This window comes from Acyrthosiphon pisum, chromosome X (genome assembly GCF_005508785.2).
Source record: "Acyrthosiphon pisum isolate AL4f chromosome X, pea_aphid_22Mar2018_4r6ur, whole genome shotgun sequence".
Classification (NCBI taxonomy): domain Eukaryota; kingdom Metazoa; phylum Arthropoda; class Insecta; order Hemiptera; family Aphididae; genus Acyrthosiphon; species Acyrthosiphon pisum.
In genome coordinates, this window is record NC_042493.1 from 51,319,303 (window position 1) to 51,344,988 (window position 25,686).

General features: G+C 29.7%; 1 protein-coding gene across 1 annotated transcript; it reads left to right on the plus strand.

Moving 5' to 3' along the window:
- The first annotated feature begins 1,812 nt into the window (after window positions 1-1,812).
- Window positions 1,813-24,646, plus strand: LOC100158700 (hexokinase type 2-like). The gene is made up of 9 exons (XM_001945570.5): window positions 1,813-2,031; window positions 7,677-7,839; window positions 7,917-8,059; window positions 8,141-8,359; window positions 10,766-10,865; window positions 19,705-19,894; window positions 20,002-20,157; window positions 20,850-21,126; window positions 24,336-24,646. The coding sequence occupies exons 1-9, from the start codon at window positions 1,990-1,992 to the stop codon at window positions 24,408-24,410; spliced, it is 1,365 nt and encodes a 454-aa protein (XP_001945605.1). The 5' UTR covers window positions 1,813-1,989; the 3' UTR covers window positions 24,411-24,646.
- Window positions 24,647-25,686: the final 1,040 nt, after the last annotated feature.

A 25,686-nucleotide genomic window follows, 5' to 3' on the forward strand; every position in this document is an offset into this window, starting at 1 on the left:
AGTGAATAATATATACCAAGTAAGTTTTATAAAATAAAATAAATTGTGATGATATTATATTGTCCAATGATATGTTCTGCTTGTAAGTTGTGTTATCATACATTTCAATGTCCCTGTCCTGATTACTAAATTATGTAAGCATCGAGGTAAGCACATACATTCATTTTGTTTCTCTAAAGATGATGTCAACAGAAAATGCTGAAGATATTCTATTTTCGTTAGATACAACATACAAATAATATAAATCTTAATTTGGATGCTACTGTAAACAATAGACAAAATAAACAATGATGATGAAATAACAGATCATATAAAGTGATTACTGATAAGTAAATTAAAAATCAGTAAATATGTAAGAATAATTTAAAGAAATTGTCATAAGTCCAGGAAACAAAAGCAAACAATCAAAACCCATTGAACATCTTAAAAATATTTAAAACGATAAATTTGTGTTAATATAAAACATTTGCAGATAGAATAAAATATAGAAATTCCTAATAATATATTTAGGTATAGAAAAATCTTTCTGTTGTTACTACTAAGAACTGGACAGCCTATTATTATTTTATATAATATAATACCTACCTTATATTATAATATAAAGGCTCTCTACTAATAATAACTAATTTAATATTTTGAATTTTGATAACAGCCCAACGTATTGATAATGGTGAAAAAATGTATGCAGTGCATGTACCAGGCTCTTTCGTGTTTCATAAAGTAATGGCAATTGTTGGTAATCATGGTTATAATTAAATATTAATTATTATTATGATACAATTTATAAATACTAACTACCTATAATTAAGGGCTATAGTATGACCATCTCTAATAAAATCTGTTATTAGCCGGTTAGCGATAACCAGACATTGTAATACCGGCCCTAAGTATATTACTTATAATATTATGATTGACTTTAGACAACAGTTCTGTGTTCTGGTTTTCAGAGTATTCATATTTCACTATTTCAATTTATTAGATATTATTAAAAAATTTATAAAAAAAAATATTTCTAATCAATATTATAAATTAATTGCCGTATTAAAATGCCATACCAACAATAAATTTCGGGAGGGAGGAGTTTAACTGAGTTAAGACTGCGGTTGGTATCTAAGAAAACAGTGGTGTAGATGCTTCTTGTTCACTATCGTAGAAATATTATACTGGGTACAAATTTATAATACAGAAAAATAACTGGATTTATCTGTATATATTAAGAAATTAAAATAGAGTATGATTATAAAATTCGGCCGTAAAAACATGCTTTCGTTCATCAATTAGTTTTCCTCAGTTGTCGTAGAAACATGATTTTTTCTAAAGATTTTCGATTTTTTTCAAATTAATTATATTTGCATTTGAAATTTTGAAAATTTTTAATATATCTATAACAACTCTACATTTTGGTAAAAAAAAAAAATCATGTTTCTACGACTAATGAGCGATGAGGAACACTTAAAGGACGAAAGCATGTTTTCGGTAAGAAAAATTACAATTTTACAGCCGTCAAGTGCTGCTTTGCAGCTATATAGCGGCCGAGTTCAATAGTGTTTATACTACCGACCGCACACGACCGATCACGACCACACATGATTTTTTGCTTTAACCAGAAAACCTCTTATTCTGATCACACTATTGGCTACAGGTGGGCGTTACTAATCGATATCGATAAAGTAATAACTCTACTATCGATTGTACTATTGACTTGACCAATTTTACTAACGGATAGGTGCAATAGTACAATCGATAGTAGAATTGATAAATATATATCGATATATTAGTGAATCCACCTTCAAGATTACGGGCACGAGATGGCGCTGTAGTACGAATAAGATATTTCTTACTGGTCCTACAATTATTGTTACATTGTGTATCAGTCTGTAGCCTCTACACTGCGTATTTGATCGACACTGCTTACATTTCATAATAATAATATCAATTAACGTTAAACGTCATTTTATTGGTTATTATTTAATATAATTAATTTACATTATGAACTCCGCCGATTCATCTTCGTCCGCCGTCAACGTAACCGTAAGTTAGAAATGAACGATTTTCAGATTATTTATTGTACCTATACTACCAAGACTAATATATTATATATTATATATAAGATATTATAAATATAACCACATATTATAAAGTTTCCACCAAAATTTAAAAAAAAAAACGTTTGATTCCCGTCTCTACCAATTTACCGACCATGATCATAATATTGCGAAACAACTAAAATTTAAATAAAACACACATTGTCATAGATATAAACCATGTAAAATTATTTCAAGCTAAAATTGTAGGTATGATTTAAAATTCTAATATACCAGCTTACCTTAAAAACTATAATTTTTAAATTTTTAATTACAACATAGGTACTAATGATTATTTATTATACACTTATATTATAATTACACTAAAATACAACTTTTGGACATAAGACGATACGACAACCGGTTTAAAGGTACCTGTTATTAAGAGGACGCTACGCGGTCATTATTTGTTGTCTCCGTCTTACAAGTGCGTAACATATACTAACATACCAAATTGTAAACGCAGCAGATCACGTTTAGCTCCGTTAGCTTATTTTACAATTAAAGTGAATCGACCTATTATAAAACTTGAAGAACATTATCTGTGTAGATTCTTACGATAGTTTAATTTTCTTAGTAAGTTATGCATAGGTAATGTATATTGTATATTGTATAATGTAGTGTAAATTAAAAATGCTCACAACTCACTTAAAATCTGAATTATCGTATAAAACCTACATGCAAACACAGATAAATTTCTTACCACCAAATCTCAAAATTGGTTGAATCAACAAATACCTGCAGTGTAGCGTCCTTTTAAAGGTACCTAATATAATTATAATGTTAACGTATTCCGTGTGAACTTTGTGGTTGAAGCGTTAGGAAAATATATAAAATAGTTGAACATATTGAACTAGTTCATCGTATGATTCAGTGGATATTAATGGCAAGCGAAATCATTTTACCTAAACAATACTTTTTTATAGGTTAATTATATAATTAATATGAACATGGACATACATGGCGTATGCGTTATACGTATTTACCTATACGTATTATTATCCATATAATATATATATATGTATATATATATATATATATATAAGTGCTTGGTACAATAAGACGCAGAAGGAATGTATACCTATACTTGAGTGGAGGGGAGATGTTTATTTCGCAGCACACGCCGTCCGTTTTTAGTGCACATAATTTATCCCCCCTCACCCGCCACAAGGGATGAAATATGTGCCACGCCCACGGGGATTTAAACGGAAAGATGTTTATGTCGTCGCAGTCTTCTGCGCTTGCGCGACACTGGTGGGTTTGGCATCGTGGTGTTTAATGGAATTTAATAAAATATAATGTACACCGGTTCCTGGTAGAATCGTTTGCGAGGGAATTATTCCTCATTGTTAGCATTCCATTCCACTGACCAAAACACGTTTGGGTACATTTTACATATGTATTATATATATTATACAAATGGTTTGGGTATACACCATATCTTTAGAAAAATAACACGTTTGTGTAAACAGACTAATACCTACAACATTTGGACACACTTTGAAACCACTTACTACACAACTGTTTTTTTTTCAGTATAGTGCTTATATTTTAATTTTGGGAATTTAACTGTTCGTAAAATCTTTTTCAACGGGAGCCATTTGGGAATAAGCAAACAATAGACGGGAGTCGTTTAATTATTTATAATTTTTTTTATTATGACGAAACCATACCTGGCTTCAGTGAAAACGACCACCTTTGACAATATTTTTAATAGCTTGTGATACCACTGTGTTTGGAGTCGCTTTTTAAAAGTTAAGGTGCTTCGTTCTCAAGTTAAATTGTTTCCCTAAAAATTCAAAATACGTATATAATTTTTTTATTTTGAACCAACAATCAGCACCTATCTCAGTTTATACTAGTGTATATGTTTAGAATGAATCTCTATTCCCTAATAATAGCTCCAAAATTATATTTCTCACTGAATTCGCAGTCTTTTCAAATATTAGAATCATTAAAATATGTATTAAATTGATTTTTTTGCAATGAAAATTGAAAAAAAATTTTTTTTTGGTAATTTTCAACTATTTCATGTGCATCTCTGCGGTAAAAAGGCATTATTTATGATATTTTTGGCTTTTTAGAGCATTTTTTATGGTTGTTTTATTATACTGACCATCTCTCTCAACCATAGGAAACTTCAAAATTATGTATATATATCACTGGTTACATGGTCAGTGTATCAATCGAGATGAAATATATTTTTTAACTTGTTCAATTGATAACAAATAAATGTATAGCATATATTTGTACAGCGAGCGGTTAGTGTGGTTAATCACATTTTATACACTCGTTAAGCCCGTGAAGGTTAACTATGAACATAATAGTTATTGATAAATGGTTAAATTACCTACTGACGGCGTGCGGCGTAGAGATATTGACGTTAATAATTGTTCTTTAATGGGAAACATACCATAAGAATGAAATTATCGTTGACATTTTGTATTATATTTGTGTGAATTAAGAACGTTATTAAAAGTCTTAGTGATTAATGTTGGAAATGTGCAACACATTTGAACAAATGAACAACACACTCAGCGCGCTTGAAACATTAAAACGTTGATAACTACTTGATTGATCATATTATAATAAACACACATTATACAAAAATATTCTGATTACCTATATTAAGATAATTATTGTTTGGAAATTGTTATCTCCAGAAATTGTTATTGCTGTAGCCTATAACGATGACAATTAAAAAAATTATTTTACTTTATATAAATTAATTAATATTATATTTTAGATTTTGAACGGAATGATAAATGTATTCATTTTACATTTTTACAATGATATGTTTTTTTTTTGTCTGGAGACACTAATTATTATAGCAGAAAAAATATTTTGATTTTCCACTATAATATCTTTTCTGGTAGGAAAGTGGATTTAGGTAGTACTTTTTAAAATGGAATTTTTACGCAAAACCATGTACCTAATTAATAAAATGTATTTTCTTATATTGTTGTAATTTAACCGTAGATACTTGAAATGTCCATCAAATATTTAAATAACCATTTTCTATATAATATGGTATAATTTTAAAAATATTTTGTCTCTGATTGAGTTACTTATATTAATATACATGTGAAATTATTGATTTTTTTAAAAATAACTTAAATTATTTGCTCGGTCAAAAAAAACTTGAAAATTGAATTCAGGTTTCCCTATAAGTACCTAGTTATCAATTGTTAATTTGTCATTAAAAACGTCTTAGTGTAAGTAAACAAAAATGTCTTATGAGTGCTTGAATTTAGAATTTTGACAATTTTCGTCAGTCGAGAAAATCGCAATTTATTATGTAGTTCAAAATTCATATACTTTTTATATTCATACCAAAGATTTGAAAAATTACAAATAGGTTCCTCATAAGCTGTTATTACTGGACATAAAAAAAAGTTTAGCGTAATTTCACAAATATTTTTAATCGCCTGAATAGTTTAAATTTTGACAAAGGTGGGCAAGTTAATGAAAATAATTAACTCAAGTTAAGATAAGTTAAGAGGACACAAGATCGATAAGTTAAAAGTTAACAGTTTATAAATTTAACTCGATAAGTTAAAAGTTAATATAGAAAAAAATATTAACTTAACTCAGTTTAAAAAAAGTTAATCTGTTTTTTTAATTAGTATGTAAGTTACATAAAGAGTGAGTGTGACTTTCTAGTTTCTAATTTATAAATTATAAAAAACAATTTTATTGAACTTTATCGTAATTTACACTGTATACCTACCTACCCTTTTACTTTAACTTTACTATTATTCATTAATTTAAACTGTACTCATGTCAAATAAATAATTGAATAAATATATTTTTTTATATCGTATAGCAATTGAATGTCATAATACTTGAAGATGAGTGTATGACCTTCATGTGTGATAGTAATATTTACGTATAAACGAAAAATGTCAAAATGTTTTTAACTTGACGGATTTCTTTTAAATCAACTGAGAAAAGCTAAGTTATTTCAACTGTAAATTAAACTAGTTAAGTTCATAAGTTGATTAGAAAATAAACTAACTACAGTAGAACCCGTTTGACGCTCTCGCTTAAGACGATTTGCCGGCTAATAAGCTCATTTTTACGAGTCCCTTGATTGTTTCGATTCCCTTTTTGTACCCGCGTAATACGATTTCCCTCTTAAAACGCTATTTTTAATTGGTCCCTTGGTGAGCGTCTTAAACGGGTTCTACTGTAGTTAAGTTAAAAAGTTAAAAAAATATTAACTTTTTAACTTAACTTTAACTTTTTAACTAGTTAATGCCCACCTTTGAATTTTGATGAAATAAGTTAGGTATTCAAAATCGTAAAATAGCGATTTCACACAGAATGATTACTTATTTTGTTGTAATGAAATTAAAAAACAAACAACCTACTTTAAAATTTGATAATAATAATCTACTATTATATGCTATTATATGCTATGTTGATCGTTTATGAGCATTTTAGAATTCCACATATTATTCGAGTAATATTCGTTTCGTCGATCTCGTAATTAATTATTATTATTGAGAAAGTGTATGGTAGGTATGTTTTGACCTTCTTAGTTCTTATTTTGTTATCGTTTTTCCTATAAAGTCGTTATTATCTACTGGCGTAATTAACGACTTCCGGTTGTTTTCATCTTTCACTCTGAATAATTGTTATAATTCCATATCAAACGTACCTATACAAATTATTGTTCGATTGTAAATAGTGCGATATGTACACAAGCTTATAAATTATAATTGTGTACCTACCTACCTATATCAATAATATTTCACAGTCTAAATTCCAAATGAAATGTTAATACGATTTGGTGCTAATACCTAATTAATATTATATGATATTATATTAGGTACCTATTTGCTAAAAAAAAGCTTAACAATAATATGCTAAAAAGGTTTTCTTCTGTGTTTTTTTTTGTTCACACTTCTTTATTAAAAATATATAAATATACAGCTTCAACAATTAATTCATTAGAAGGGATTTTTTTTTTTTTTTTGTTATTATTTTTATCCTGCGGCAACTTAGGCCATTGGGAGAGGGGAGGGACTGTAAGTTTTAAAACGGTAGGTGAATGTTACACGTGGGTGTATTTTGGCAGAATTTCGAATGGGGCACCCGTAGGTTTCTGCCATGCCCCGGAGTGGGGGATGGCGGCACTTGTTCTCCGGACACCGTGACTTGCCCGGAGAAAAATGCCACCCAGTGGCCGAGAATCGAAACCGCGACCGGCAGCGCCGCAGCCGATGCGTTAGACCGCTCGGCCACCTCGTCCCCCAGAAGGGATTATTACCACTTATAATTAGGTAGTCATTTTTATCATTTTCATCATTCATTATTTCTGAACCACATGCAGATTGTACAATTATTGTAGAAATATCTAATATTATACTTGTGTAGGATAACACTAATTAATCTATGTACCTGCAACAATTATGTTATAAGGACATTTTCCGAGTTTTCCTTGTGTATATGTATTTAAAAATATTTTATGCCAATAACAGTTATGAATAATTGTTTTAATTAACTTATTATTAATTTATTAGTTTACTGCGTTTTAAATGTAGTAATATGGTCAATATGGACTAATTCGGTATTTGTATTTCTTAGATTACTGATGAATGTATGGACTTTAAATTAACAAACGAACAACTGTTGAAATTAATGGATTTTTTGGATGAAGACGTCAGAAATGGGTTGGGCATAGAAACCAACCCATCATCTGTTGTTAAGTGTTTTTCGACTTACGTCCAGGACTTACCAAACGGCACAGGTAAAAACAGTTCTGATGATTATACGATTATGGTAACAACTAACAGATGTAATTTAGTTAGTTTTTTTGTCTTTCAGAAAGAGGAACATTTTTGGCTTTAGACTTGGGTGGCACCAATTTTCGCGTGCTATCGATTACATTTGGAGAGAATCGCCACTGCCACATGGATTCTAAGATCTTCAAAGTTCCCAGTCACATCCAAACTGGCTCAGGCAATGATGTAATAAAATATAGTTTTATTATTAATTAATAATCAGGTAAAGGTACTATACCTACTTATTTATGTCATTATGTTATGTAGTTATTCAATCATATTGCTAAATGTCTGGCAGAATTTATAAAAAAGTACAAATTGGACACCGAAACGGTATTACCGTTGGGCTTTACGTTTAGTTTTCCACTTCAACAAACAGGACTCACCAACGGATATTTAATTAGCTGGACAAAAGGTTTCGCATGTGCAGATGTAATTGGCAGAGATGTAGTCCTTATGCTTAAGAAAGCTATCTGGGCGAGAAAAGTAAATAATAATGATAATATTACCAAAATTAATAAATTTTATTTTTAATACGCCTATTACATTTATCTTATTTCTATGATATGTATTGTCATAATACATGTTAAAATGTATCAACAGATTTAAGATCTCAGAATGTTTATGAAGAGTCTGAATCTAATCTGTATTATACAGCAAGTGTTCAGCAAGTGTTTTCTAAATAATTATTTTAAATGCAATTTAACAAAATAAAATAAAAATATGCAATACTAGTGCACTTAAAAATTAAATTTTCAGGGATCCTAAAAATTAAAATGTTGATGGTCAATAATTGAGCGATTGGTAAATTGGGTCCCTGATGACGTTTTCTCGGTAAATTTGGTCCAAGAAAAAAAGAAAATAGATAAGTTGAGTCCCGGAAAAATAGGTACCTACTATGTAAATTGAGTTACGAAAATAAAAAATTAGTATGTTCATTCCATTTTTTTTTAATATCTAATCATCTTTATTGGAAGTCAAATTTTATAATTATCTATTTACTAGGTACGTATATATCTATTTTATATTATTTTATATTAGATATAAATAATATTATATTCTAAATAAATATATGGTATAAATTATATAATTGGTATAAATTAAAATATATGCGTTTATATAATCTTGGTAAGAACTTAAATCATCGGATCGATCAGGTAGGTATGTGGGTTTATAGCCGGGGTCCAACTTACCTACTACTTTTCTTACCGGGACTCAACTTTCAAAATGTACCCAAAATAAACTTATTTATCTAGCCCCGGTTATTGGGCCACATTCACCTATTTTGTAGGTAAACCATATTTACATTTTGTTATCCGGGTATTGAGTTACAAATTAAATTAAATTAAATTTCATGAGTACCTGAAGATCGATATAATATTACGATATTATATAATATAACATTTATTAATTACAGTATCTATATCATTTTAATATTTTTGTTTTAAATAAATATATAATATAAAACTAGATAGATAAAATAGTACATAAAATTAGTCAAATAATCATTAATTTTATTTTCAATTACTTAAAAATACAATAATAATTCAACAAACTTCACATTTCAATTCTGGATTTTCTCTTCTTCATATTTATTAATTTCATTAAGAATATAATTTTTCTAATTAAAATTCGTTTCTAGGCCTTTAATGAACACACGCTCATAATTTTAATATACACTTTTGCTTAAAGTTTTTCTGCTAACCGGATTCAATAACAAAAAATAGTTTAAAATAGTGGCCCAATTACCGCGTCTACATTTATTAAATGTAAAATTTTAGTGGCCCGATCACCGTTTACTCTTTTGAAAAGGTTAATTTTGTAAAAACCTTATTCCTGAGCGTCCAAAATATTTACAATGTTCATATAATTTGAAATAAATTGTCATTCGTCAGCTAGGTAGTTAAATTTATATATCTTTAAAACAAGATACAAATAAATAAAAAATAATAGTAGCAATCAAATTAAAACAAAAATACAAAAGTAACCGGCAGGATCTGATAAAGATACGATATTAAAGTTATGTATACCTACTGAAACATGATTTTACGATCATACTACTTTTTAGAGCGTACCGGTGCTGTGTTTTTTTCATGTAGAATGGTAAATCAAACATATAAAGTTATTAAATCCGATCAATTATATCACATTATGTAACCTGAGGCAACCATTTATATAGAAAAAAAAATACTTATATTTACTAATTTGTTAATATAACTAATTTATACTATTATGCAACCTATGGAAACCAATAATTTATAGGCATTTATTTGTATTTATGGCTTTTTAAACGACTTCCAGTTTTTCTGGAATTTTCAAATTTTTCTTTTCATAAAAACCTCATTCTAATATTGCTCTAATTAAAAAAAAATATATATTAATCTAAAACGGACAATTCGTTCTTGATTGATGTAGTTATCAACAGTGAGCTTTTGATTTTTATTATATAGATATTAGATAGATCCTACATGAATACTATTTTTATAATAATAAATAATAAATTCAATATTCATTGTGAGTTTTGTTATATTTTATGTTTATATACGTACGTAGGATAATCAATTTTAGCACAATATTTACTATTTAGATTCTATAATTCCCCTTGGCCCCTATTTAATCACATTGAACAACTATTAGTTTTTTAAAAGAGGTAAATAGATGGCAGCCGTTTGGGTTGTATCGATATATATTCTATAATATATGTTCTTATGATAATAATTTAAATTATTTTCTGTATTATGTTATCCATAAACTAAATTTCTAGAACCTAATAACTTTTAATAGGTTACCTTTTAATACAGGTAACCTGTAGATACTAGACATTCAATTTTATGTTTGTCTATAAAATAATATTACTTAGTAAGAGGTTTGTTTCGGTGTTCATTTTTTTAGGACATAAAGATTGACGTGGTCGGAATATTGAACGACACAACTGGTACACTCATGTCATGCGCCTGGAAGAACCCAAACACCAAAATTGGACTTATTGTCGGTATGTAACATAACAATATTTTACTTATTTAACAGGTATTTTTCCAACATGATATTTTCATTTTTTTTTCATAATATTAGAATTATTATTTGTTCTCCTTTACTTATTACTATGTTGCATTTTGTATAATGTAGGCACCTATTGAATTATGAGTGTTAAAAGTTAAAGCTTATATTATTAATAATGTGTCAATCATAATATATATTTATATAACTAAATTAATTTTAAAAGTAAGTATTGGATATTTCTGTTTTTTATAGACAAGAAAAATGCGTTTATTTTTCTTATTTTATTAATTAAAAAAATATATATATTTTACGCTGTTTCTATATTATAAAAAAAGCGTAGGTTTCTTATATAAATTAATCAAACAAGACGAACTTGTTTGGTTGGTACATTTAACATCAAATATCGGTGGCCTTCACAGTGAAAAATAATCGGTTATTGACCTCTTACCTCGGCATTCAATGATAACTTTATTGGTTCCTGTTATAGGTCAAGAAACAAGTTTGGAATCATATACCTTTCTGATTATAAGGTTTTGTAGTGTTCCACTGTATTATTTTATTTTATTGTGTGTAGAATAAATTTTGAACTATTCTTCATCATTTCGGAATACAACTTATCAATAATAGATTATTAGGTAACTGATTATTTAAAAGAGCGCAAACACTTTGTTGAAGTTTGAAAGTATATACCTACTATTATAATATCTAGGAAACATTCAATGCAGATGTTATGGATTTTATCAGATTATTCAATTAATTACGAAGAATTGAAAAAGACGCTTGACGTCATTGGTCGGGCTCACCGTAATTGCCTGCATAGGTCATAACATAATAATATACATTATACACGTGTAATGTGTAAATGCTGACCAGTCCACACAATGATTTTCGTATTTTTATATTATTTGATTAACATTTTATTATTCTATCTATTTTTTTGTGTACGAAACGATATATATCATGCAGAATTTAAATTTCTTTTTCTTTCAATACTTAAAATAACATTAAGAGCAATATTTGTTAAACACGCTTTAATTTAAAATGTGTTTTAATGTTGTATTGAATTACTTGTTCCACGGCTATCGTATTCAGCACAAAAATGCACATATAGGATAAAAAAAGAAGTAAATCTTTGTGTAAAGTTGGCCACTTTTACATACCTAGGTACGCATTAGAAGATAGGTTTGTGCAGACGTGCAGTGGCTAATCGTTCCTTACGGGTCTGTTTTAAATTCCTCATTGCCTCAAAAATAATTATTATTTTTCATCGGATTTTCACTAGATTTGTTTGGTTGCTACTTCGTCTACAATAATTTAACATCAAAATATTTTTTGGGCCCCATTGATTTTGAAATAAAATTGAGATATTGTGCTTTTTTAACAGATATTTTCAAATGCGACGGTAATACACATTTTCATAAAATTATTATAATACAGAAGGGGAAAGGTTTACAAAATGGCCATATAGGGTAAAGTGGTCATGTCTTATTATTCTGTCGTAAATAAATAAACAGTTGGTTTCATTACGTGGATTGGTTCATTGTTATTATATTTATCAACTGATAAAGGACTATTGATGAAAGCATTTACCGTTTCCGTTTAAAACAAAAAAAATTCATTTTTGGATGCTGTTGATGTAAGACTAGCTGACCCTGTGCACTTCGTTGCATTGTAAAATAGTTGTTTATTTTTGACTTGTTTATTAAAAATAATTTCAAATTTAAACCAAATAAATTTCATTACTACATTGTTTATTAGTGTAAATGTACATCATTTTACGGTAATATAGCCATGTTTATAATATTAATTATATAAATGGTATTAATCAATACCATGAATAGGTATAATTTTTTTACATACACAATAAACATCTATTTTGGTTCATGATTATTTTAGATCATATTTATAATATTTATAAGTATAACATTCTTACATAAACATTTCATATGGTTCTGCTTGTTGTCCCGCTCGGCGTTGCCTGTGCATTTGGTAAATACTTACTAAGTAACAGTTATGTGATATATATGTTCAACACTTAAAAAATTTGATCGGCTTTATTGATATTATATTTATTTTAATTGTTCAAAACTTCTCTGTATACTATATTAGATGTGATGTTATCATTTGGTACCAAAATAAATTGTTTTTCTGGAGTTCCAACCCGGTATAAGCCAACATATAACTGCCCATGGGAAAAACATTGCTCTCTCAGGACAGCTAATTTTTCTTTTTCTAAGATTCAGTAGCTGATGAGGAAAGTCGTTATCGTTGTTGTCGCTCAAATGGGCTCTCATGTTTGTTCGTAAATTGAGAGTTTCAATGGAACTCCATAAGTAAGATGATTTTAAGCATGCCCTGATGACATCGGTGCGAGTTCCTTTTGTTGTTACAGGCAGTGTTTGCCGAAAATCGGCCGCAAAAACAAAAGTAACACCACCCATAACACGATCTGAATTTCTGAGGTCTGTAAGCGTTTGGTGTACTGCTTCAACATGAGCTCTATGACTCATGGTACATTCGTCCCATATAATTAAAGATGTCTCTTGTAAAAGTTTCCCGAGAGGTCCATTTTTACGTATGGAGCATACTGACTGCTGTTCAATGATACTGTCAGTGGTAGCTTAAAGGTAGAATGTGCCGCGTTTTCCCATCATTTAATAGCGTTGCGGCAATCCATGAAGAGGCATCGGCTAGCCCATTTTCCCCTGATTTTCTTACTTTTGCCAATATCAAATTTGCTAGGAACATTTTCCCAGTGTCTCCTGGGGCGTCCACAAAAAATATTTTACCCTTGTTATTTTGGACACTGTCAATAATTGAATCATAAGCTTGTCTTTGGTCTCTAACTAATTTCGGTAAATTTCCATTGATAAAAACTGACAACGGATTATTGTCGTACAAACGTGTCAGTATTAGATCTGATGCATTGTTATGTGTCCGAGTTGGAGAAGGCAAACCAAAATCATTTAAGGTTTACTCATTTAGTTGTAATAGTTTATTTTCAATTTGTAATAGACCTTCATTGTAGATGTCATCATTATAGGGTAGAGTGAAGTTCTGATTTCGAAGTTGTATTCTATATCTTATGTCAACACATAAATCATCTTTGAATTTTTCCCACAATATGAGTGGTTCAGATGGGTAACAAAATAATAATATCACCACAAACAACTCCCTCATCTTCAAAGGACATTGAGAAATCGAGGCTTCTCTTAAAGTGTTTTCCCATCGGTTATCGTTTTCTAACAAACCACTCTCACGGCAAACAGCTTGGTATTACTCCGTTCACAGTTTTTAAGTTCTGGAATGAGGTTGGACCACGTACGTGGTGAAGCAAAACTCTAAGATTGAAACACTCTGACTGAGAAGGATGGACAGTGTATACTCTTCCCAAAGTATGATTTTTTTTTATTCCGGGATGCCCAACGACATCTTCTCCGAGTATTCTTCGAGAACATTTCGTATTAGCCCAAGTATAATATTTTGGAATTTCGTGATAAAGTAATGTTTTTGCAAAGTCGTCGGAATTGCACAAATCAAAGAATGCGGTCAGAGTGGTTTTTGGTGGATTTTCCACTATACTTTGAGCATTGTCTCGTGAAAAGTATACTCTTTGGCCGTTTTCTAAATGTACAGCTAACTTTACTATAGAAAGGTGTCTGTCATGTATAGGAAATTCCAACAATCTCCATACCGCTTCCGATGTACTTATGTACCGTACGTTTAAATAATCATGAGCATTTCTCACACCAAACGTTGCCTGATCAGAACCTTTGTTTATATACTTACAAATGTATTTTATAGCTTGAACAGAATGACAGTATTCCACGTTTATGTGGGCGTTAAAAGTTCTACAGAGAATTGGAGAGTACGGGACGATCCATTTGTTGTCTATAGTAACAGTCCTTCCACGTATACTCTTGTAGTTACCTGACCACCGTTATCAACGTTTCGGCGTCGATAAACAGGATGTCCATCTTCTCCGGTTTGGGTATCAGTGACAAAACGGCGTGAAAATTTTTTTGAACATATGCCATTTTTCATACACGGTGGTGTTGGATTATGTTCTACACATGGCCCGTGTACCATGTTCTTGATCACAATGTCAAACAACGCCGGATCAAGATGTTTATCCGATATCTCAGCAACTATAATCTTGTCAATTTTGTCAGGTTGTATTTTATTTTCTAGCCAAAACAACATGTGAAAGTGTGGTAAACCCCGTTTTTGCCACTAGACACTGGGCATATGACATTTGACTTTTCCGTAAATTTCTTCTTTTGTAAATAGTTTAATAAGTTTTTCTTCATTTTTAAATGAAAGACCCTTGTTATAATCTCATGTCGGTCGAAAGATCGTTTTCCAGAAAAGAGTTCTTGCTTTATTTCTTCCCACTCGGGGTTGCAAGTCAAAGTAACAAATAAGTCAGGCCTTCCGTAATTTCACACGTATGTCATAGCGTCATGCGTTTTTTCATACATGTATCGTGGCGAGCCCGTGAAAGATGAGGGCAAGATAACTTGTTGACCAATATTTGCAGCATTTACATTACCATCCCTATTTAAAGCATCTCTTAAATGTATATAATCGTCAGCTCTTAACTTTTGTTGGTTTTGGAATATAAAATTCAATCTTTCCGATATCATGTCAACGCAGTATTGACTGAACAAATCTCGGTAATTATGTAAAGTATTGAAACTTCTATCTTTGACCATTAGTCTGTATGCATAAAACTGCATACAGGAAACTGTTTTGTTTTTTGATGAACCTTGTTGCTGTATAGTCAGATAATAGCCATCTTCTCCTTTCGCTAACATCAAAGGATACTGCAGGGGATCGTAAGCACGATGCAATTCGGACACTCTTTGTAACTGACCATCTTTACAATGAAGTATTATATCTCTGGGTCCTTTATCTTCATCTACTAATAGGACGGAAAATTCGTTTGTTGTAGGAGAGTTGTATCTTCCTTGATGCTAATTTTGTGGTGTGCGATCGGCGTGAGTTATTAATTTTAAGTTGACCTTGAAAGATTTGGTTTCTAAATTGTATTTGAAACTGCGTATGTATTCGTTATGGCTATTTAATACGGTTTGTAACTCATTGATCAAATCGGTTTTTAAAGAGGGGCCCATGTTTGATCGCAAAGAAAGTTGATATGCATCAGAAATGAAATATATCTGTAAAAATTTCGAACTTTGACCTGTTGTAGGAAGAAGACTACCGATTAAATGATAAATCTGACCCTGTATCTTAAAAGTAGGCGTAAAGCTTCCTTCGCGAATTTCTTTGGCACCGAACGATGTCATTTGAAATAGTGTATTATATTTACGTATATTGTTTAAAAAATGCATATAATACGTATAATTACATGTCAAGAGAATATTTAAAGGTTGTGGTGGCTCTTCAATATCAGGGAGAATCACTTTACCTCCAGCACAACACATGCTAATAGGACCTCTCTCCCATTCGGCGTACTAACTGATTTTGTTTTGGATGTATGTCTAGATAGTTGGAATTTTCTTTTAGGCATACTGAGATTATTTATTCAGAACAAAACGTAACGTAATAAAACCGAAAGTATTTCGGAAAATAAATTATTATGAAAACAATGTATAAAGTTTAAACAAAATAAACGCAGTAACCATGACTAAATAAATTCGTAAATAAATAAATAAACAAAAATTTCTATCGCAAATCTCCAAATTCCTGTTTGAGCACCTACCGGGGGTGATCAATTCCCTTTTTAAATTAGCCTATAACACTCAAAAAGAATGTGGCTTTCTATTAGTGAAAGAATTTTCGAAAACAGTTCAGTAGTTCCAGAGCTTACTTTCGACAACGGTAACTAATGACTCGTCTTTATATAATAGTATAGATAAGTGCTCTGAATAAATATATACTCCGGCCCACGAGAGAAGTAACTCGTGTCCCGACCAAATCGCGTCCGAATCCGCGCATCTCCACGTATTTGACATACAGCGAAAGGCACTAAGTGGGGGAATTCCGCCAGTCAGCATGCGCGAAACTGGTTACTTCTCTCGTGGGCCGGAGTATAGTAATTAATATACTTAATTTTTTTTTTCGAAATCTACATAAGTTTTATATATATTATAGAATTAGCTTAAGTTTAATTAGTTGATAGGAATAATTTTTTTTAAATAGTCAATTAAACAATATTAAAAGGGCGAAGTGGTCACTATGGTCACAAGTTTACCAATACTTCAAATATTTTTCATTTTGGCTATATTTATTAATAATTATAATTGTATATGCATATAAATTAATTTTTGGTGTAGTTATTATATCATAAGAAATAAAAAGTCTTCTATAAACTAAATTACTGCTTAACCATGTTAGCGAGACCCAAAGCTTGAACTAAGTTACTTATTTATCAAAGAAAAGTTGTAAAAATATAATATAAGTTATATTATATATATATATTTATGATAATATTATGAAATAATGAATAATAATAGAAATTTTAAATGGACATAGACTGACCACTTTGAACACCCAAGTGGGCAAAGTGAACAATTTTGTACTTTTTAAAAAAATGAAAATAACTTTTTATTTATTTGTTTAAAATAGTCTCTGATTCGAAATTATGATTCCTGACAAGTTTAACTAGACAACCTTGAAGGTTTCATAAAAAAAAAAAAATCCTAAAGTGTGACACTGTGTTAAATCTTAAGGTGGCCGCTTTGGACACCTTTCCCCTACCTATACAGTATACTAAAAATATACATGTACACTAGAGCAAATATTTTTTTTTTATGAAATACTGTTACATTTTAATAACTTTTCAAGCTACCAACCAAAAATATTACTTATTAATTTTGGCAAAAAAATTTTTTTATTGAAAAATTTAGTATTGCTATGGTATGTTACAATAATATTATGTACCTCCTTAATATAACTTTAAAAAGCAGGTAAGTGGACGTCGCTCTGCTGTACAGTAGATTACAAGTGGGTCATTGTATAATGGTTGTATTAGACTTGAATTCAATGATATAATATCATTGTATAAGAAAAACGATTCTGAGCGGAGACGGTTTGTCAGTCAGGATATTTTATATTTTTATATTATTTATTTTATCATGTAAGTTGAATTAATATTAAAATATAATAATGTTTTATTCGTTTCTATGGTGATAAACAAAGTGTCAGAAATTAAAATCCCATTTTTAGCGTTTTTTTCGTAATTTTCCGGTGGTTTTTCCCGTGGCATTAAATAAATATTGAGAAAATCGAAAAATGACCTCTCTAAAGTACCATTTTGATCCAATTTTCTAAAAGATAAGGTACTATATGTTGAAATCGAAACACTCTTTCTGGAAGAAATTTTGTATACAAGATATAAAAAAAAAAAAAATACCATTTTAAAAACAATAGCGTCTTCGCTCCGCTCAGAATCTAAAATATAGATAATATTAAATTCGGTAAATTTGACGAATCAGAATCCTATTTAATATAATTATATAACAACTTAAATTTGTTACTCAGGTAGACCGAAATAAATTGACCGCAAATGGCATGAAAAAGATGCCGACCGCAAATGTCCCACAACTTTTAAAAATCCACTTTTTTTTACTTTTCCAGATTGTTGTTAGTATTGTAACGCCAACGCTTCTATATAGCAGTATAGCACATATCACATTAGAACATATTATTATATTTTACCTACCAATATATTATAATATTAGCAATTATCTATATATATTTTATACATAAACTATGAGATCAGACCGCCATAATATTATTAATTATTATCGAGATTTAGCTTTTACTAACTCGCGGATGATGAAATCATTATGTATTGTTTTCGTGCAACGGGTGTACGCGTGGAACTTTTGTAGGTAGTGCTGTGCTTTTAGAAATCAATTCGTACGGCAGTTATTAATATTCTGCCCATAGGCGTGGTGATCAAACATATTGGGAAGGCTGAAGCCCCACTGTATACATTGTAATGGGGTGTTTCGTGGGGGGGGAGGGGCTCTACTAGGCATTTTTCTTATAATTAGAAAAACTTAGAGAGAAATCAAATCTTAGATGATTGTAAAAAGAAAGCATTTTATGAATTTATAACTCAAAGTAATATGCAAATTGTCGTGAATTTTATGAATGTTGTCGAAATTATATTTTTAAACGCCTATAAAAACATATTGTGACTATGTATTTTCGATATTTTTAAAATTTTATATTATGAACAACGCTTATGAGCAACTTTGTATTCAATTTTCCAACTTTTTGATCAACTGAAAATAACGATACACAAAGTAGAAAAAAATACATAAAACAAGGTTATTATATTATGTCTATGATAGCTCAAAAAGCATAAACAAATTTAGTGATTGGTATTTATAAAGTAGGTATTTACGGTTGCTTGTTTTTGAGTTACGTTACTAAAAAAAACAATTTTAATTTTGTCAAAAACTACAGGTACCTACTGCTTAAAAATTCCAATTTTTCCTTATTTTTTTATATTTATTTCCCGTTAATTATTAATAAAAGAACTGGACATTTTCAATTTTTATCTCTTAAAATTACCAACTCCCTCTGCTCAGAATCTAAAATAACATTATTTATTATGTTCTTTTGTGAAACACAATATTGTGATAAATAATTATAAAAGTGATAATATTAGTAAGTATCATATTGCCATGGTTTTAGATTTGCCTGAACGAAATACACATCAATGATTCTGGGGGGGGGGGGGTACTATTTATACTGGGGGGGCTGAGCCCTCTACCCTCCCCTAGATACGCCTATGATTCAGCCAAATAGTTCAGGGACTACTACGATTGTTTATAACACGTCTGTTTGTGCAGGAACGGGCTGCAACGCGTGTTACGTTGAAAAGGTGGAGAACGCCGAACTTTTCACCGGCGACCACACGAAACCACATGTGATTGTGAACTCCGAGTGGGGTGCGTTTGGGGACGATGGAAAATTAGATGCCATTCGCACGATATACGATCGGGAGATCGACGAGGCTTCATTGAACCCAGGAAAACAACGGTAAGCGTGTCGCTGGACAAGAATAGAACAATAACATTTTAGTCATTTTTATCGATTTCCATGACGGTGTCTGATATATACCTACGCTTTTTTCCGCGGTGTTTCAGATTTGAAAAAATGATCAGCGGTATGTACATGGGTGAGATCGTGAGATTGGTTATCATAGACTTGGTCAATCAAGGCAAACTCTTCGAGGGAAGACTGTCCGAAGAAATGAATACTAAGGGAGCGTTTGATACTACATTCATATCCGATATTGAAAAGTAGGTACCCTACTATTAAGCATGTACCTAATATATTATAAAAATATATTTTAAGACTTCGAGTGTCTTCGAGATGTAATTTTAAACCGAGAATACTATGGACCCTTTATATACGGGGGCCCCAGGGACATGGCCCCACTGCCTTCCCCCTTATCCGGACTTGGTGATAATGCAAATCGTTATGCGAGTATGATGCGACTGTTTATGTGATAAGGTTACTGCTTTGATTACTACGAACTAAACGCCCATCGCCAGGACGTACAAACAAATTTATTAGATACCCCAGTCAGCTCTAATATAGGTACCTAATATGTTTTCATATTATAATATGAAAATTCATAACATATACAATATAAAAAAAAATAAATCGTTTTGTCGTAACATCATAGTATGTACCTATTAGGTTTGAACTATATAAAAACCATTCGCCCTCACTGCCCTTTCAACATATATGTCACTGTGTGATATACGTAGCTAGAATGGTATGTAGTAGTAACGATGGCGGCAGGGAGGAGGCTATGAATGATCGGTCCCTGCTCCCTCTAAATTATTTGCTTATTTAAGTCGCCAAAAGTATTTAGTACTTCAGGCACTATTCGTATACTCCCACGAGTTCATCGTTATGACTCATGGTTCTATACGTTTTACGTAATATTATTAATATATTTCTAATCGTGGTTTTTGCGTTTTAGCGATCCTAGAGGAGACTATACAAACATGTTGTTAGTTTTGAATAAGATGGGCATCAATGACCCATCGTTGGTCGACTGTGTAAACGTGCGGTATATTTGCGAGTGCGTGTCCACTCGGTCAGCGCATCTGGTGTCCGTCGGTCTAGCCGTGCTTCTCAACAAAATGGACGAAACATCCGTCACTATCGGGGTCGATGGTTCGGTTTATCGGTTACATCCGTGTTTCCATAAGCTTGTAGTCGAAAAAACACGTGAACTAACAAGATCCTACATCAATGTAAGTGACTGAGGCCAGAATTGCATTGGTGTTGCCTCGCATAGTTGTATAATATTAACCATAGGCACAACCATAGACGGATATTTGATGACACTATACACGTGGGGGAGGGGGCTTGGTATTTTTGCCTATATATACAAAATTATTAAGGCTCCGTCACGTCCGTCCGTCTGTCACCAGGCTGTATCTCATGAATCATGAAAGTTAGAAAGTTAAAATTTTCACAGATTATGTATTTTTGTTGCTGCTATAACAAAAAAATACTAAAAATCCTAGCATATACCTATAATATAAGCAGTGTTGCAACTGTAGCTGATGATGGAACGGAATCCTTCGTGCGCGAGTCCGACTCGCACTTGGCGGGTTTTTATATTTTTTCTATAAATGTCAATAAAATGTTATTCCTTCGGTTAAAAAGCTTGAACATAACTATATAATTAATACAAGGCTCCTAATTTATTATTACAGTGGCAGTAGAAAAATATTAAAAATACATAGGTAGTCACTATTTTCTTTTATATGCGATTAAAGTTAGAATTTTGACAAAAGACGTAAATATCACAAATATTTTCAATTTATTTTGAGTTAGAAATTCATAAAACGTTTTAATTTTATAATTAAGATTTGAAAATTGGTTACAAGATTCCTCAAAAGTGTGTCTACTTTTATCAACAAAAAAAAAATAGTCTACCGGAAAGATAAATTAAATTTTTACAACATTGGATATTCACTCAATTTTTCATGTAGCAATTTTGTTATTTTGTTGTAATTCAAAAACAAATAACTATAAAAAAATACATGTTATTTTCACTGGATGTTTATATTAGTAAATTTTATACACCATACAATTTTTATAAATTTGAACTCGTTTTGAGCTGTTTACAGACATTTTGAATTTTTTAGTTTTTATTCTATAAATGCCAATAAAATTTTGGAAAAAAACGTGAGAGTTTAATACAAGATTCTCGGCATAATGATACAACAGCAGTTGAAAAATATTAAAAATACATAGGCACAATTTATTTTATAAGTATTTAAAGTTCAAATTTTGACGACATTTATCAAAGTATCAACATTTTTAAATTTATTGTAGTATAAGAAAATATAAAATGTTCAATGCTTATAGATTATATTGTCAACATTTATTAAATTTAAAATTAAAAAAATGATTATTTAGTTAAAAATGTATAAAAGATTCAACTGAACGGCTACTGTATTAATTATAATATATTTGTTTATTTATTATTTTTATTTTTTTCATTAATTAAATATTGGGAGTTGAAGAGATAGGTATCAAATATTAATTAGATTTCATAATTATATTACTGCGAGCCTACAGTTCATAATCAACACAGATAGGTTAGGTGCGTTCTCTATACATATTAACAGAGATTGCCAACCCATGTTAATAGTTGAAGTGAAAATCCATAATTTTTGTGAGAGTTATTTTTGGCTCTGCGCTATTTCTTACTTTTAGGACTAGGGACTTCAAGCCCTTAAAAACCTTAAAATATACATCTATTTATACTCTAAAAAATCACTAAATATTCATATAAAACATGCCCAGTCACTTAAATATTATGCTCTTAAAATATGCCCAAAAAACCAAAATATTTTGACTATGCTATATATCAGAAAAATATTTGTATTGGTAATATTATTTATTATTAATATTTATGTTGTAAAAAATATACATACAATCAAATTGCATAAAAATGATATTAATTTATTAAAACAATGTAAATCGATCTTTTAAAGTTTGTGTAAAAAAGGAAAAGGAAAATTCCATTTATTAATGTTCTATTTATTTTTCTATAACTAACTTAATTAATAATAATTATTAACCAAATTAATAGTTGTATTAATGTACAAAATTGTGTGATTAAAATTGATAAAAACATAGTGATGGTTCATAATAATTTCAACTATAAATATACCGCAGACGAGTAAAACAAATCCACACTTATTTCTTTGAATATTCTTTTAGATATAGGTACTTACATTGATTTTTTTTTACCATTTAAAGAAATATTAAATCCTAATTTAAAAATATAAGTAAAATATGCACTTAAAATGAATTACTGTAGACTCCAGCAGGTATTATGAAACAGATTTATATACCACAATTCACTAAGCTATGTTTTGAATGAATATTAGAAAAAATGAAAATTCCTATAATAGTTCCTAGCCTTACTTATTTTCATACTAGATATCATGACAGCATTTTGATACGCATCCTTAGCTCTTTACTTTGCCTATATCGTAGTTCTCCACTTCTTATTGGCTGTCAATCACATACATACATATATAACATAGAACAAAATCAACCAATGAGAAGTGGAGAACTACGATATAGGCCGGAGGTGAAGAAGATGCGTATCTACTATGCAAAACAAGTAGATGATACCTATATAATTTGTCATGCTAGATATCAAAATTGAAAGAATTTTTAATAATTATATTAACATTTTTATGATCATATATTTTTAGGTTTCCATACTGTTGTTTTAATGGAATGGAATCTCAATATAAACTTTTCAAATTAAAATATCTAAAACCAAAAAGTCGGATAAGTGGGTTATTATATTTTTTAGATATTTTGGTTACAGAATAACCTACTTAGGGGAAACCTTGTTTTTAATTTTCAATCCTTAGCTATAAAAAAAGAGAATTTTATAAAGTGTTAATTACAAAATAATTTTAAAATTTAAAATTTGATAAATTTTATCAAAAATCGAACTTAACTTAGTTATAAAAAATAATTGTGACTATGTACCTATTTTTAATATTTTTCAACTGCTGTTGTAACAATATATTAGGATGTTTGTATTGAATTTTCACGCTTTTTGACCCATCAAATACAATTTTATTGACATTATTTTATAGAAAAAAAAACGAAAAATATTGTTAATTGAAAATAACCATAAACAGCTCAAATGGAGTCGGAATATTTTGAAAATGTTATTGTGTATGGAAAATGCTAATATAAACATTCAGTGAGAAATCACTTTATGTGGAGCAATTATTAGTGCCTAATATATTAAGGCTGTTAGTTGTTACCTATTTCTAATTAAATGTTGTAAGTCACATAAATTGGTTATAAATTTCACTTTTCCATACAACCATGATTAGTACATATTATGATACTTGTGAGTTGGCTTTAGGTTATAAATACAAACAAATTTAAATCTTTTTTTTACATTTTTCAGTTTGAGTTGATGTTATCTGAGGATGGGAGTGGGCGTGGAGCTGCCCTAGTTGCAGCTGTAGCTTCCAGAAATTAACTGCTAACAAAAATGGACTGCGCTATTTTTTTTATATATTTTATTTTATTAGTTTTTATTAGTTTTTAATCGGTTTTTAAGGAATATAGTAGTAGGGTGTAGGTGAATTTTAGTTATTTAACAATTTTCAACATTCCCACTAAATTGTATGTTTGTTATTGTTAAGTAAGTAAATTGCATAATGTTATATAAAAGGGTTTTTTTGAATTTTAATACATTTTACTATCGAACCAAAACATTTTTGTTATTTTTTGAATTTTCTATGTTTGTAAAAAACATGTCCAAAATAAACTGGCAAATAACATAAATTCATCAGAATTCTTAACTACTACGCTATAATAATACTATTACTGTAGAAGTGTAGAACAATTATTAGATATTGATTAATATTATACTTCAAAACAAGTGGATTTCTATTTTGAAATAATTTTCTATTTTCCTAAGTTTGTATATATGACTCATATAATATGAGTATAATTATTAATTACTATATTAGTATTCACAATTAAAGTTTATTTATTACCAAAAAAATCCAACGGACAAGAAATGTGTAGTAGCTTATCTTTGCTCCATATATAATTAACGTCATTCACTATCAAATGTTCAATCATCTTATTGATCAACCTAGGTAAGTATGCAAAAACCAAATATTAAACAATCATACTAAAAATATATCCGCACTGTTCTCCTTTATATACTCGTATGACTAATGCAGAACATAAGTACATAACATAATGCATATAGTATGTTAAGAATAATCTATTTTACTCTGTTATTTTTAATATGAAAGCGAGTTGATCCATGGGCGTCATCGTCAGTAGAATCAAAATTCTAGGACTGCAAAAAAAAAATTAGGTAAAAAATGTGTGTTCTGTATAATTTTGTGAAAGTGAACAAGTACTTACTGAATTCAGTGTAAAAATGAAATGACATAGGTACAATTGTAATGTATTTTAATATCAACTAAATACTTTAAGTTTTGGATAATTTAAATACGATACATTCAATTTTGAAACGTAAGAATATCTTGAATACAGTAAAGCATGTATTAGTCTGTAGTCAAATAGTACTTAGTTTTTAATTATTAAAATATTAAATCTAATGCAAATGCATGGGTAATTGAAATAACTTGATAAAGCAGTATTATTAAAAACTGTTATTAATTAAAATTATAGGTAGTGAAGGTGAATCCATGGGAAAACAGCAATTTTATAATAATTGTTTCATGTGTTTAAAACTTATCCCAATACTATGATTACTAAATAAACAAATTTTA

Excerpts from the sequence above, each read along its gene's own strand:
- LOC100158700 (XM_001945570.5), top strand. The coding sequence starts at position 1,990 with ATGAACTCCGCCGATTCATCTTCGTCCGCCGTCAACGTAACC. Across the intron at positions 2,032-7,676 it reads CGTCCGCCGTCAACGTAACC|ATTACTGATGAATGTATGGA; the intron begins GTAAGTTAGAAA and ends TGTATTTCTTAG. Across the intron at positions 8,060-8,140 it reads AAACTGGCTCAGGCAATGAT|TTATTCAATCATATTGCTAA; the intron begins GTAATAAAATAT and ends TATGTTATGTAG.